General features: G+C 31.7%; 1 protein-coding gene across 2 annotated transcripts; it reads right to left on the bottom strand.

The window, feature by feature from the left end:
• Nucleotides 1–7574: 7574 nt before the first annotated feature.
• On the bottom strand, nucleotides 7575–11501 carry LOC111378368. 2 transcript variants are annotated; one of them, XM_023001557.1, is made up of 4 exons: nucleotides 10855–11501; nucleotides 9853–10284; nucleotides 9191–9497; nucleotides 7575–8183 (listed from the first exon to the last, which is right to left on the bottom strand). In XM_023001557.1, exons 1-4 carry the CDS (start codon nucleotides 11293–11295, stop codon nucleotides 8044–8046), a joined length of 1320 nt encoding a protein of 439 aa, XP_022857325.1. In that variant the 5' UTR covers nucleotides 11296–11501; the 3' UTR covers nucleotides 7575–8043. The 2 variants fall into 2 exon arrangements, with proteins under 2 accessions (XP_022857325.1, XP_022857326.1); XM_023001558.1 differs by lacking the exon at nucleotides 9853–10284 and having other exon boundaries at nucleotides 10855–11500.
• Nucleotides 11502–15333: the final 3832 nt, after the last annotated feature.

Genomic DNA, 15333 nt, shown 5'->3' with positions numbered 1-15333 from the left:
TGTGTGTAGTATTTATACCTGTTTCCCACGCGATTTGGAACTGGGGAATCTGAAATATGAGAAAATTGGAATCTAGAATGGTCAATAAAGGTTCAAACCAACCCACGGTTCGGGAGTTTCTTGGTCTTGGCGGGGAAGTAGACAAGAAACGTGGTGGGTTAGGTAGAGTCAATGTGGACTTGTTATCATGGTTCTGGAATGAAGTTACATCACAGTTGCCTATCATTTTCAGTTTTAATGCTGGCTAACATTACCGGTCCTCGACGCTCTCTTAAGTAATTGAGAGGCCCACCAATCAGAGCCCCCAGGGCACATTTCCAAATGGTAAAAGAGGAGGGTGGAGAAATCCAACTTTATTTGAGGCTGCTACGTCAAGGGTTCGAATCCTGAAATATGGATTTGGCTCTTGGATAAGTGCAAGTGTACAAGCAACCTTCCACCCTGTACCCTTGGAGGCATAACTTGCGATTTACCTCCCTCACGATGCTCCAGGACAGGGGTGGTGGGGGACTCTTAAGGTTAGGGTTTAACCTTTTTTGAGAGGCTCACCAATAAGAGCCTGTTTGAAAGTGATTTTGAGAATTGATTTTTTGACCTTTAGGAGAAAAATGGAATTCACCTGTGAGAGAATAAGTCAAATATAACGATTGAAATAGTAAAATAACGATTAAAAAATCAATTTTTTGGAGGAAAAAATCACTCCTAAACAGCTGTAAATTTTTAAGCGTCTATCTCGGTGCAATTGTTGTAGAAAAAAATCGATTTTTCAGTCACCTCACTGATCCCACACTTGTTTGAAATATAATCAAAGTTCTGCCAATTTTTTTTGAAAGCACAGTACTTTAAAATAAACCAAAAGTCTATTATGCCCTTTTCATTTTTTATTTTTTTATTTGGCAACAATATTTGACCGGCCCCACAAAGTGAATTGATTTTGAGGGTAAATAAGGAATATGAGCAACCAGTGAATTATGGGTACAATGTATATTCAGAAAAGTAGTCAGATATTTGTTAATTTTAATTGCCATTTAACCGACCCCAGACAAGAGCCCAATTTTATTTTATGTCTTACGATATTAAGGTCCCGTTTGGAAGTGATTTCGAAAATTGATTTTGTGATCATTACAGTCACCATGTCATGTCATTCGGACTTCAAAATGCTGGAGTACTGGGTAGCATCCATTGAGAATGGCAGGATTGTTGTGAAAGCCCCATTAGGAAAAAAGTAGAGACCATTTGTGAGAGAAAAAGTCAAATTTTACAATTGAAATAGTGAAATAATTGTCAAAAAATCAATTTTTTGGAGTGAAAAATCAATTCCAAACAAGCTCTGAATAAGAAGCATGTTGGAGGGTAGGCCCCCTAATGATCATCAAATCAATTCTTAAAATCGCTCCCAAACGGGACCTAAGACATGATGGTTAATTTTAAAGAATATTGCTACTTGTACATAACAAGTTATATAATGGTTTACAAATAGATGAAGTGTCAAAAAAAAAAGAGAGAGAGAATATTTTTTTATTTTTTATTTGGTTGAAGAAATTTTAATTCAATAATAAATAAAGTTTTATATAAATATAAGTGAGGTCGGGTGTATGATACTTGTTCGGTCCTTCAATACTTAAATTTTAGCTTTCCATTTTTCCTAATTCTAATTGTTTTTGAAATAAATGTAGTCAACTTTACATTGACGAAATAACCCTAGAATATGTCATCACGTGCAAAGCATGTAATTATTTGGTTGAAAAGTGAGAGCTGAACGAGGAAAATGATTAAGAAACAATGTAATGGAAGAGTGGTTGCGAATCGCCAGCAACGACTAACTACAGTTTTTAATCAATAAATCCATGATAAGTCGTCATGAACTTATTATTATTATTATTATTATTATTATTATTATTATTATTATTATTTTATTTTATTTTATTTTTTTTTTTTTTATAGAACTCTATTCGATTCGTTTGATTTCTGACTTTGTATAAAATATTCATAGCATTTAGATCTTTATAACATGCCGTAAAACCATTTATTTTGTGGCCCATGTAATATTTAAGAATTAATTAAAGGTGATTAATATTACTAAAATCCTATTGGTCCAATTGAAAAGTAACAGTTTTATAACTGTTTACTTTGATGAAAAGTGGAAAGTTTTATGGCCAATAGAAAATTGCCTCTCTGCCTATAAACGTGAATAAAACACATCAATTAAATTACAGAGAGGAAAGATGAGATAACAATTTCTTTAATTTAACAATTCTCTCTCTTTTTCTTTTTTTCTTCTTTTTTTTTTTTGCAGATTTAATTGCTCGATTATTGTCATGGATCAATGTATGTTTCTTTATCAATTAAATTATATGTGAAAATCATGAAATTCTTAAAATCTTGGTATTAGGGTTTAAGTGCTTACACATGCATGTAATTTATTACCGTGTAACTATTTTTAGAGATTCCCATGAAAGATTATTGAATGATTTAACCACGGACTAGACTTTAACTCAAGTCAAAAAAAAAAAAAAAAAAAAAAAAAAAAAACCCCAAAAAAAAAATTTTTTTATATATTCCATACACAATTTGTACACAATAACATACGAATATCATCAATTTCATTTGGGTATTTAGACAAATAAGTTGGGCAAGTTCTACTTCAGTCACCTTGGATATCGAGTGATGAACACATGACATGACTTATAAATGAATTTTGAGCTTGTCTCGACTCACAATCACTACGTATAAGGTCAAGTAGTTTGTCCGTGTTCATCTCCTAACTATGTCAAGATTTTTCAACTTAATCGTGTCAATGTTGGGTTGAGTCATATTTTGATGTTAATAAACAAGTATCATCGAAACATGAATCAACAACAAATCATATTTCTCGTATTGAACTCCCCAACATGACTTCTATTAGCATCGAAACATGGTTCAAATGAATTCTTATTCTACCTTCTTGACAAATGGGTCATTACAACTTTAAATTTTACATCGAATGTGCATTGCATAACATCATATTGAGTCCTCACGATAAAAAATATCATATTCATAGTATTTGTCTGCTTCCTCGAGGAGATTTGATCACACTACATATTCCAATGCAGAAGATCATTAAATCATATACATTATAGAGTAAAATGGAATTGATGCATGTTAATGCAAAAATATTTATGAATTTTGACATAGCAAATTTAAACAATACCATGAACTTTTGGCAAGATTTAGCAAGAAGTCCACGGACATATATTAAAGAATGCTTTTCAATGATGGATGTAAGACTCATAATATAAAAAAAAAAAAAAAAAAAAAAAAAAAAAAAAAAAAAACAACTCACTACGTAAATCATTTTACAGCTTCAATCATTCACTTTATTGCTATATTTATTAGATTGCTCCCATTCATTAGACGTTGTTAATTCAAATTTACATTAAAATCTTTACAAAATAATAATGTTTGGATCGAGAAATTTTTTTACTTTAATGGGGTTTTTAATTTGTTTATTAATATATCGATAAATTAATTACATGAAGCTATTTCTAGTTATTAATGCTATAAAAATGTGAGGAATTCAACACATCTTGAATTATCCTTTTGAAAATTATACGATAATGAAATAGCCAAAGTGAAATTAGTTCCTTGAAAAAATAAAAATAAAATTGGAAAACTAGAAAGTTCGTAAAATATATATCTTTGAAAATTGAATAGTGACAAATGATAGTTCAAGTATTAGATGAAAAACTTTGATGAAAATGAAAATTAAGTTCAACCAATCAAAGTATTTCAATGAGAAGATGAAGAAGAATTAAATGAAATTTAAATTTAAATAATCTTCTAAAAAAATCTCTCTTTTAATGAATAATTATAATAAATCAAGTACTAAGAGAGATTAAAAACTTTGATGAATATGATAATTTTACAAATTTGATTCAATCAATCAACGTTTTTAATATGAAGAAGTTGAAAAATTTCTGCAATAAAACTGCAAAGAGCTTTTTTCAAGAATATATCTCTTTGAAAATTGATATAAATAAGTCCAGCATAAAGAAATATGAAAAACTTTGATGAAGAAATGATTCAAGAAATTTGATTCAACAATCAAAAATTTTCAATCTGAAGAATTGGAAAGATTTATGCAATGTAAATGCAAGTACATTCTTCAAGAATATACAACTCTTTTAAGAATGGTATAAATAAATTAAACACAAAGAAAGATGGAAAACTTTGATGAGAATGATGATTAATGAGTTTGAATCAATCAAAATTTTTTATATGAAAAAACAAATGAAATGAATGCAAATGAAAGCTCAAAGAATTCTTAAAACAAAAATATCCCACTTTGATTTACTTGGAAATCTTATGAAGAATGAAAAGAGTGAGGATATTTATAGAGTTCAAAAAGGGGGGGAAATCTATATTTGCAGAATGCTAGTCCGGTCGACCGTCTCTTGTCCGGAAGATCAATATAGCCATTTGAACAGCAAAAATCAGAATTCAGAGTGGTCAAATTCTGGACCATTAGAGGGTGTCTGGTCGACCCCTCCTAGGGTAGCGCGGTGTTTTTTATGTTTTAGCCCCATTTGTTCCGATTTGGAAGTTTTAAATTGCATGGACCTTTGAAAAATATTTTTAACTATTCTTTCATGATAAAAATGTTTTTTAAAGTCCAAATATCATTTTTAAAAATCATTTTTATATTTGATCAAAACGATGCATTGGAATGACTTTTAGTACACAAAAATTATTTTTTATGCATGGAAGGATTTTGAGCTTAACCATTCATTGCCAAATATTAAAGTGTTAGTACCTTTACATTTTACCTAAGAAATCAAGTCTTTAATCTTCCTCCGAAATTTGGCTCTTAAATTATTGAATGTGTGACTTCGATCTTGACATCTTTCTTTGATGCCATCTCTCGTGCTCTTGATCTTTCTTCGTCTCTAATGATTTGACCTGAGTACTTAGTGCTTAATTGATTTTAAAATTGAACTATCATTATTCAAAATAATTTGTTAGAAACAATATTAATCTGGTTTGTTATGATCAACCACGGGTAAACAGAGTGGTGCTTGCTTAGTCGAACAATTTGGCGAGATATTGAAAGAAAATTCGGTAAATCTACATTCCACCATTTAGGCTTATCACCACAAGCACATTGAATTATGTAACCTGGTGTGATTTTAGCCACTTCGATTTAACCATCAGTGTGTGGATGATAGGGATGGCAACGGTGTGGGGGCCCCACCCCGCCCCTATCCCGTCCCGCCTTAGACGGGGCGAGAGGCTTTTTGTCTTGTTTGCTACCCCGTTTATTTTTATTTTTATTATTTTTTATATACATTTTCGAAATTTTGAGTTCTGCAATTATTAGAGATTAAAATACAAATTCAAAATGAATTTTTAAAGAATGAATTTTCTAGAAATAAAATTGTTTTTGATTCAAATATAAGTTTGGTTCAAATGAATGATAAAATGCAAGATTATTGTTTTCGTTTATTATCTAGGTTTGCTCTATAATGATAAGATGTGATACTCTTTGTTAATTTTATTGGTTGTTATCAAATGCATAATTTAAATATAGAAGATTGTTTTCAAGAGAGTTTTTAGTTTACCATTTTTCATTTTATTTGCACAATTCAACTTTTTTTTTTTTTTTCATGAACACGGGGCAGGTCTTAATTTTTTTCCAAGCATCCTACAGAAATGATTTGGAACATTTTTGACAAGTAAATATATTATTTCGATATTCTAACAGAAGAGAACACAAATCAATCTTGATCTTCCAAAATAATCAAACGGGTCTACTAAAAAATTTATGCCAAAGTCAGTCCATCAATTTTTATTTATTTTTCCCCCCAAGAATCACTCCTTTAATAATTTTTTCATCTTGGTCCACGTTCAAATACGCTGGCTTTGACGATTATATTGCAATTGTTCTCTATATTTATAAGCCACGAGTTTAACTTGCCATTCCTCGTGAATTTTCAAATATTCAAAGAAAATTCTTGACCCTTTGCGTCGCTTCGTATGCTGAATATCTGCATCGTCAGCCCGAATTATGGAGTAAACGAAAGTCTTCGTCAGAAATCATTAGCCATTCTTCTATTGCAAGCCCAGATACGTTGCCACCAAGGGTTCGAATCTCCTTCAAGACCAAACAAAAAGGTCCTCTATGTGCTGGTTGGTGGTCACCGTCGACCTTTGGTCAGCGATGGACCGATCGATAGGGGAAAGAAAGAAAAAGAAAAGCAACCATAGATGCATATGTATAGAAAAATTGAATTAAAATTATAAAAAGGCGGTTATATTATTCACACCAAATTTTTTACAAGTACACCACATTTAATTAATTAAATATCATTAATCTTTATTCACTATCACATTTATATTCTTAATTTTTTTTTCGTCACATTCTTATTTTAACCATTTTATTGATTAAAAAAAGCTTGTCATTAATCATGATTTTTTTTTAAAAATATTGTTAACATGCTTTAAAACGAGGGTCAAATATTTAATCTTATTTTCGCATTATTACTTGTTTTACTTATTTAAAAATACAATGGACAAACATTTTTATACTCTATCCTAAAGAAAAAATTGGAGAGAAACTATTATCACGAACAATTTATGTTAATTTGAGAATCGAGTGCGACAAAAATAACTTTTTTGACCGTAACTTACTATAATCAGCCGTCATTTTTGACATCTTCACTCACAGGTAGGATTCACATTTTAAGTTAATTATCAAAAAATCAATTCTTATAATCAGCACCAAACAAACCCTTAACATTATTGAATTTGTCAAAGTAAAAAATTTCAGAGTATGTATTAAGAAGTTCTACTTTTTCTTAACAAATATTGTTTTACATTTTCATTGAGCCTTTCTTTAAAAACTATTATCTCATGAATATAGCGAGATGATTAATTTTTTAAATTGGCTCGAATAGGGACCAAGAAATCTTACTTTTAAGCGAGGTTATTGACATTCACTGATTTGCGGAAGTTTTATAGTATTTCTCGTCTTCTAATATGTTCCAAAGGGACACCCAATAAAACCAAGAAAAGTAGATGTATCTTTGATGGAAGCTGCTACAAATTTTCAAAATGATTATGCATCATTTGATGCATAATTTCTTTGCATAAACTAAGTTACCAACACAATCAAACTTTGAAAAAAAATAAAAATAAAAAATAAAATAAAACACTAGCTTAGGAAGACGGAAGTTAGCTTTCACTAACAGTTTCGAATTTTGATAATTGTTATACTTTTGAAAAGTCAAAAGCTACTTTAGAATATTTTGATTCGTTAGAAGAACTTTTAAATTTTTTAAAAAGCACTTCTAAAGAAGCAGTAGTAGAAGAAAACTTCATAGAAAATACTGCCTTCTTCCCATATCCTTCCACCTTGACGAGTGCTTCCTGGTATTGGGCTGCAGACACTGCCCTGGCCAGGCCAAGCCGGACTTGCCTAAACAGGATTCTTACAAAAACTATGTGAATCAAAAAATAGAAGAATGCAACCAATACAGTAAACAACTGAGAATCAAAATCATAAAAATTCCAGTTACAGGGCCTTTTTTTCTCCCTTCTATTGTAAATCAAGAAATAAAATGGTATAAATAGAGATAATTGACTCCAATTGTTTCACCGGTCTTTTATACAAAACGAATGTTAATCATTATTTTTCCACTTTTCTTTACAATGCATACAGAAATAACATTTATAGGGTAACCTTTAGAAGTATTCCAATGAGCTTCACTTTGATTGCCTTTCTATGTCGATCTTTTCCCTCCCTTACCTCATCCTGGCCCCTTCCTCGACATTCTCTCCTCAACTGGCATTGAAAGAGGAAAGCAGTACAATAAAAATAGACGAGAAGTGGATAACATAACTCATCGGCAGGTCTGGGCACGTACTCATTGCTCTTGATGCAGGAAGCAAGAAGGAGAGTTGAGTCCTTGTGAGTTTAGGATCAGCCAGTTGAACCTGATTGCAACTCAGATAAATAACCCATGTTGATTCATCAAGAACAATGCCAACTCTCTGATCATGCGTTACTCAGGACGGATCAATAATGGTCTTTCCCAGAACAAAGGTAACAAGCGACAGTTCAATGAAGAATATTGTGTTTATTAGACCTCGATCTACTGTCCACCCAAAGATTGTAATCCCCCCAGGATTCGACTGCAAATACATCACTGCATAGACAGTGTAAAAACAATCAAACATGTAAAACGTATGCAGAAATGGTAACATCAGAAGAGAATGCAAAACCAAAAAGTAAGGGTATAACTCAAGTCTTAATGGATCAACGAGTTCAAGTATAATAGAAATTAATGTGTATCAGGTTCATTCATATATGAAAATCTAATGTAAATGTAACATTGCTTAATCTGCCAGAAACTAACATTGTAAGAGAATAGCAAGAGAACCTGGTATAAGATGTTAATAGAATTGAAACTGTCCCTCTAGTCATAACTCTATTATTGGTACCGTTGGTTTTCTCTATTTTTGGTGTTATTCACCGTCTTGTTTCCCAAATTCCAAAATGAGGCAAAGGAACACATCTTTTATTTTCTAACGACATGTAGGTAAATCTTCTAGAAGAAGAAACCATTTCTTTTGAAAATGGCAAGCTCTATCAATTCCGAGGGAGAAATGATGAGAAATGCTGCACATTAAACTTAGAACAAACTCTCAATATTAAAAACCAGAAAAGAAGTGTGTGATATATACCACTCTCACTAGTGACAGGGAAGTGTTTAGAGTAGATTTTCATATCAATACAGATTTTACAAAAAGAGAATAAAAGAATCAAAGACTAACAGGGCCAAACATGGTAACCTAAAGTCTTGAGTAAAAAAGGTAAGTTAATTACGGAAATACAAATTCTTTTGCTCTTGATGCCAAGCCTACATGTTAGTCGTCAGGATCAGCAAGGAGAAATCATTCGACTTTTCAAGATTGGAGTAACATAGAGCTCTTTTCACCAAAAATGCATTGCCGAATTGAACAAGTTTGTCTCAGCTTAAAAAGGTTTGCTTAAAAGTTATTTGATTCATCAAAACTGGAAATAAGTTAGTGACTTATTACATTAAGGAAAGAGTTAATTCCAAAATAAGTAACTAAGCCAGACATATTTGGAAACAATTTTTTAAGCTTAGCATCTAATTCTGTACAAAACAGCAGTAGTTAACTTACATACCTAGAGCTAGTCTCTTGTGGTACGAGGACATATAAGACGCCAATTGTGTATTTGTTGGCCCAACAACGAAATCAAGTGAATCCAAATCACTTTCTGAGTAGTTCATACATAACGAGCCTGACATATTAGCAGCATTTAGATTTCCCATGCTATTCGAAGTTCTCAACAGAGATGAATCGGTAGCACTACAAGTCATTAAAGCATGCCATCTACTTGCACGTGCACCGACAGCCTGGGCTCTGTGGGATATTTTTGCAGCGGCATTCAAGCAGAGAATTATTCCGATTACTTGAACAATTGAGGACACCTACAACCAGGAAATAGATCAAAAAACAAGATAAAATAACTTTAATTACCCAGGTTGCAGAACATAAATGCAGGTTTCCCACAAAAAGGACATGTTTGGCCAAGTCTAGAAAATCTATGCACTTAAAAAATAACTTTTAAGCTTAACTAACCTACTGAGCTTAGATGTTCCCTAAAAAATTTAAAAGTAAAATTAAATTCAAAATCTGACTCTGTAAAGCATATTTATCTTTAGCCAAAAAGTCTGTTATCGTGACCGTTAAACAGTTACTCTTATTGAAATTGGAAATTAGAAACCAACATTCACTCAAAGATGTTCAGCAGAAAAGAAATGTACCATGAAGGTTAGAGCTTACCGCAAAGTCACCACCATTTATGAAAGTAATCATCCCATTATATTCAGTAGTTTGGAATAAAGTCACAAACTGGCTTATAGTGACGATCAAGAACAGAAGAAGAAGATATATTCTAAATCGGTGGCTTATTTTGGAGAGATAGAAGCGTAAACGAGCATGCTCTTGTATTAATACCAAACAATCATGTTCTCTTTCCAAAAGCTTCCCATATTCCTCAAAATGTATTATTTGCAAGTTGCAAACCACATGGAACAAAATACATGCCGAAAGAAATATTGTCGTCACGCAAGTCCATGAAAGGATAAGGGCGAATAAAATAGCAACAGAGTGCCACCATGACTCATGACGAACGTATAAAATGCGGATGACTTCACGTGCAGACTTCAGAATGAAACAAGGCAGCACCCATAACACTAGCAAGCGCATAGAATTCTGCGAAAACAAAATCCCCGTCAAACTTAAAAAGTCCCTTTGAAATTGATACCGACCAAAAAAAAAAAAAAAAAAATCAACATTTTCATTCTTGGTCAGTCAGTCAAAGTTCTCGCAGTAATCATGAAACAAAAACTGAAAGGGAAACATTGAGCTTCATATGTTGCATAAAGTTAAAAATAGGTCATATTATACAAAACTCCTACTTATCATAGAAATAAGTAATCAATTGTGTGAATTTTCTTAGCACCAACCAATGAATCAAAGCCTTGGCAAACAAACTCTAAACTCAAATAGTCGCTCATAATCATCTACCTTATGTATTTTCAAAGAAACACGACATACACATAAGCAGTTAGCACAAATTCATAAGATCACAACGGTCAAAGACACGCATTATTAGACTAACGTAAACACATAGGGGATGTTTTGTAATGTAGACTGGACAATTTTAAGAAAGAAAGAAAAAAGTTGAAAGATTGAATATTATACAGTATAGTTGTCTAATAACTTGTACCAAACATGTCAATAATCACAATGAAAATCACAGTTAATTGAAGCAGAACTCACTGAAATCTTCTGAATATACTGGTCACCGAATCTCTCCACATGTCCACTATATCGATCAACAAACAGAAATTTCCTAATACCATACTTTCTTAAATTATGAGAAACGCACACCAGAGATGCAGCTGCTAAACAAGCCTGAGAAATCACGATATCAATTTCAAAAGTCTTGATCTGACCCTTCTCACAACCTGGGCAATTGGAAAGCTCAAGAATCACAACAGGGAGCGAAATTCCAATCAGCAAAAGAAAACCCCAAGAAAGCACAAAACTCAACACCGTGGTTTGATTAAATCCTAAAATTGTGAGAAATAATTCCAACTGCAAAAGGGTTTTATCCAAAGTGGTTTCATTATCATTTTCTTGACGATTTTCAAGAAGAGGGGTCTGGTCTAGTGGGCTCCTTGATTCATCTGCTCGTATTTGTATTGGACACTCGGCCATATATTGAAAAGTAATAATAATAATAATAATAATAATAATAACTGATATTTATCAGTGGAAAATATTTTATTTGCAGGTAACCCAGTTGAAAAAACAATTCGATGATCTTGAAAAGAAAGGGAAATGATAGCCAGATAATGATTTGCAGAAGTAAATGTATGGGCTCTCAATAAAGAGCAAAACCATTTGTACAGCACTATGTAGAAGGATACTAGAAGATTCTTACATAAAACGTCCCATAAAGTTGGGTTTAGTCCCGGGTTTTTCCTTGGTTTTCTTGAAAAAGCGTACCTTGGAAATCGACCTTAAAGCCAACGTTTCATTGTCCAGTTGTCAGCTGGTGCAGGGAAAGCTTGATGCCATGCGTACACGAGAGTTTTCCCTCTATATTTAATTATTTTAGATGACACCGTAAAGGGGTAATGGGGTATTGTTCTTTTGTGATGCTGATTCTCTGGCAAAAAAGATATTGGTAGTTATACTTCAGTGTCAGCTTGAGACCTATAGTAGATATTTTGAACGATTGAAAAATTATAGAAACTCTATCTAAGCCCCAGTTTGGCCCTCATTACGGGGGAAATTTAATGTATAGAATAGTATTTTTTGAAAAATGAGTGGTTGAAAAAGAAAGAAAAATTTTCGATTTACGTGTAATATTATTTTATGGAAGATTGTGTGGTTGAAAATAGGAGAGAGAAAAATAGAATTTAATATAATGTAATGTAATGAAAATCAAACAAGGGCTAAATCACGAATGGCCAGAATTTCATAATCTCGAACAATGAAGAACTCAATTTCAAGATACTTGTTTACATTTTGCTTAAGATGTTATTTGTCCTCTCTAAATCATGATGTAGTCGAGAATATAAATACATACTAAGGACCTGTTCGATATTGATTTTGAGAATTGATTTTTTGACTTTTAGGAGAAAAGTGGGAACTATCTATGAGTGAAGAAATCAAAAGTACGACTGGAATGGTGAAATAACGATCAAAAATCAATTTTTTAGAGTGAAAAATCATTCTCAAATAGGCTCTAAGATACAATAAACCCTTCACATATTGTATGAGTTGTGCATACACGAAACATTACTAGTGTCAAAGTACAATGAAGTTTATACTATGGCCAATGACGAAGTTCAAAGAGGACTTTGAAAAGAAATGAATACCCAAAATAATTTAGAGCAAGAATTTAGGTGGACACGAAAAAGAAATTAATGGAAAGACTATACCATTAATATCTTGTATATTTCCATCATCATCTCATCATTAGAACTTCAAATTTGTATGTAGATTTGTTTCCAACTCTTCCCAAGAGTGACAATGTTCCATTAGAGTCGCAATTATTGTATTGTATGTTACATAATAAAAGAAAAGATGCCAAAAAATCGGATGCCCAAAAATCTTTAAGTTTATTATTAAAGAATCCCACCCAGTCAATGCAAATTTATGGTAAGGTTCCTTGTGCTTGAATAATTGTTTTTTTTTGGATTGTCACTTTGTCTAAAGAAATTTAATAGATACAATGACATAATTCGAGATGACAATAGATGATTTGATTGAAAAACTGATTGTATTTAAGGTCAATGATAAAATATCATATATGTTATGAAAGTGAAGAAAAGATAAGAGAATAAAAAGAAGTCAAGAGACTTGTGTGTGTTTTATTAAGAACCAAAACTTTATATTTATAGCGCAGAATCAGGGATATAACGGTAATTATTTCTATGGCTGTAGGGGTGTAATTATCATTCACCAATAAACCCTAATAAACTTTCCATTTTACAACACTCCCCCTTGAATGACACATTACAAAATATCTATCTCATTGAAATATTAATTGGCAAAAATCCAATGGGACAAAAATACCAACAAAAAAGAGTAAAAATAATTTGGAGTAATAAAATCATGCTTCGTTAAAACCTTGTCAAGAAAACCCAATGTGACAAAACTTGATCGAAGGAAAAAAAGTACAGCTACTCCCTCTGATTTCAATTCTTGTATTAATTCATCATTGCCTTGGACGTCACTGTCTTCAATATTGCAACGTCGGTGAAATGCATCATGTTGTCTTGTACAATCTTCAAATAACAACGTTTTCGTAAGAGATACTTTATCATTCTTTGATAACTGTATTAATATGATGATTCGAAAAATAGCTATTGTTGATCTCTTCAAGAGTCTCTTACATATAATGTATTATCTTGAGGATAAATGTCTTGCATGTTATAGACATTAATTATACGAAGAATATGCCTCATTAAAACCTTATTAGGAAAAATCCCGAGGGAAAAAATCCTAATGAAGGAAAAATAGTACATTATTTTTTTTAAATACGCTACAAAAGTTGCCTCATTAAAAACCTTGTCAAGAAAATTCAATGGGACAAAACCTTGATCAAGGGAAAAAGAGTGCAACGCGTATTTACTCCCCCTCGTACTAATATCACTTGAATTATAATTTAGGCATATTAAATCTTTCAAGATAACATTGATAGCCACGCCAGATGTGTTGGCTATAATCAAATTTGTATCAAATTCTATGCATTGTTAGGCTAATAAAACTGAAACTTGTAATTATATCCACCACATGATAATTTATCTATTTATATAAGTTTTCGCTAAATTCATTATGTAAAGAGTCGTATATTTCATATTACGACTTTACTTTTCTACTTTCATAAATATACACCTTTTGGTGTTCGAACTATAGATCCAGAAACTTCAAGTTTCTCTAATAAGTTTAATTTGACTAGGATCACGTCCATTTTATTTGGCTAATCACTATTTCGACGGATATATTTCAACGAATTTATTTCGATTTCTCGCTATTCATAATATGATGTAGTACACCATATGTAAAAATGTTTGCCGGCAACCTTTTCTTCTATTGTTCGATTCTATTTCTATCTCTACGATGACATAACTTATTGAGATATCTCAATTTTCAATATATCAGGTACCTGAACCTCTTCTGGGGTTTTATAATCTGTTATGTCTAAATGCTCATAAGAGTGTATGCCTCCTTAATGAGATAATCTTTGCCAATTACTCCATTTGGAGATTTTTTTTTATTAGAATCGAATATCATCACGCTTCAGGCGTACCATCAAATATCATATTAACTAATTGTCCTCTGTGACGTTAATTCAAGTTGGAGCATTTGAAGCTGGTGTGTAAGATATTATTGATCCATTTGATCAGTAAATGCATCTAAATAAATTATATTTCGAACTTCTGGTTCTAGTGATCTTTTGCGAGGATTTAGATAATAATGTATTTATACATTATTTTCAACTTTTTAATTCCTCCCCTTAATGCTGAGATAATTGTCAAATTAAATTGACAAATGTTTTTACTGCATTATAAAATATCACAATTTATAATAAAGGTTCATACTATGCATTTATTCTTAGTATTTATTACTTTCCATCTCAGTGCATTGTAGTGGATCAATTTTATACATACTGCACTATTAAAATAATTAGATGGAAAATTTAGGCGCTAACCATAAGCCAATTTTAATAGGGAGAACTATGATATTGACAAGATACGTAATAACATTCCCTAAACGAAAATGTGAAATATATTTTTCTCAATTAAATTAATTGAAGGCGTTTAACAAACAAGCGGTGGGTGACAGGGCCCCATATATCACCCTAATTTATTTTCAGATATATAGGAAATTTAATCCCAATTTTAGCTAGTAGCCTTTAATGATCAATTGTCGATAATGAGAACAAATGATACATAGAAATTTATTGGATTTAAAAATCTTCTAGTTCTTCATTTTAATTTCGCATCATTGTTTATCCAGTGATGGTCCAACTGGTCATGCCAATCAAATTGAATTTCTGGTTCAATATAAGATATAATCCAATTATTTAATTTCAAAGAATATGATTAAATATTATATAATCATATAATGATCAATGTCCACGTGACATAAGTCGTATGTTTTCCTCCAGGGATATACACAAATTCAAAATGATATATTCTTCAAAAATGTACTACTTCGAGAGTACATTAAAATTAATTA

The sequence above is a fragment of the Olea europaea genome, unplaced genomic scaffold, assembly GCF_002742605.1.
Source record: "Olea europaea var. sylvestris unplaced genomic scaffold, O_europaea_v1 scaffold1806, whole genome shotgun sequence".
In the NCBI taxonomy this organism is placed as follows: Eukaryota; Viridiplantae; Streptophyta; class Magnoliopsida; order Lamiales; family Oleaceae; genus Olea; species Olea europaea.
The sequence above is the reverse complement of the archived record's forward strand: the minus strand, read 5'-3'. Positions and strand labels throughout refer to the sequence as shown.

What these genes read in the sequence shown, in the direction of transcription:
- LOC111378368 (XM_023001557.1), bottom strand. Translation starts at nt 11,295, where the DNA reads ATGGCCGAGTGTCCAATACAAATACGAGCAGATGAATCAAGGAGCCCA. An exon ending in TAAATGGTGGTGACTTTGCG is followed by an intron (nt 9,498 to 9,852) that starts GTAAGCTCTAAC and finishes TCCTGGTTGTAG; the next exon opens with GTGTCCTCAATTGTTCAAGT. An exon ending in CCACAAGAGACTAGCTCTAG is followed by an intron (nt 8,184 to 9,190) that starts GTATGTAAGTTA and finishes CTGTCTATGCAG; the next exon opens with TGATGTATTTGCAGTCGAAT.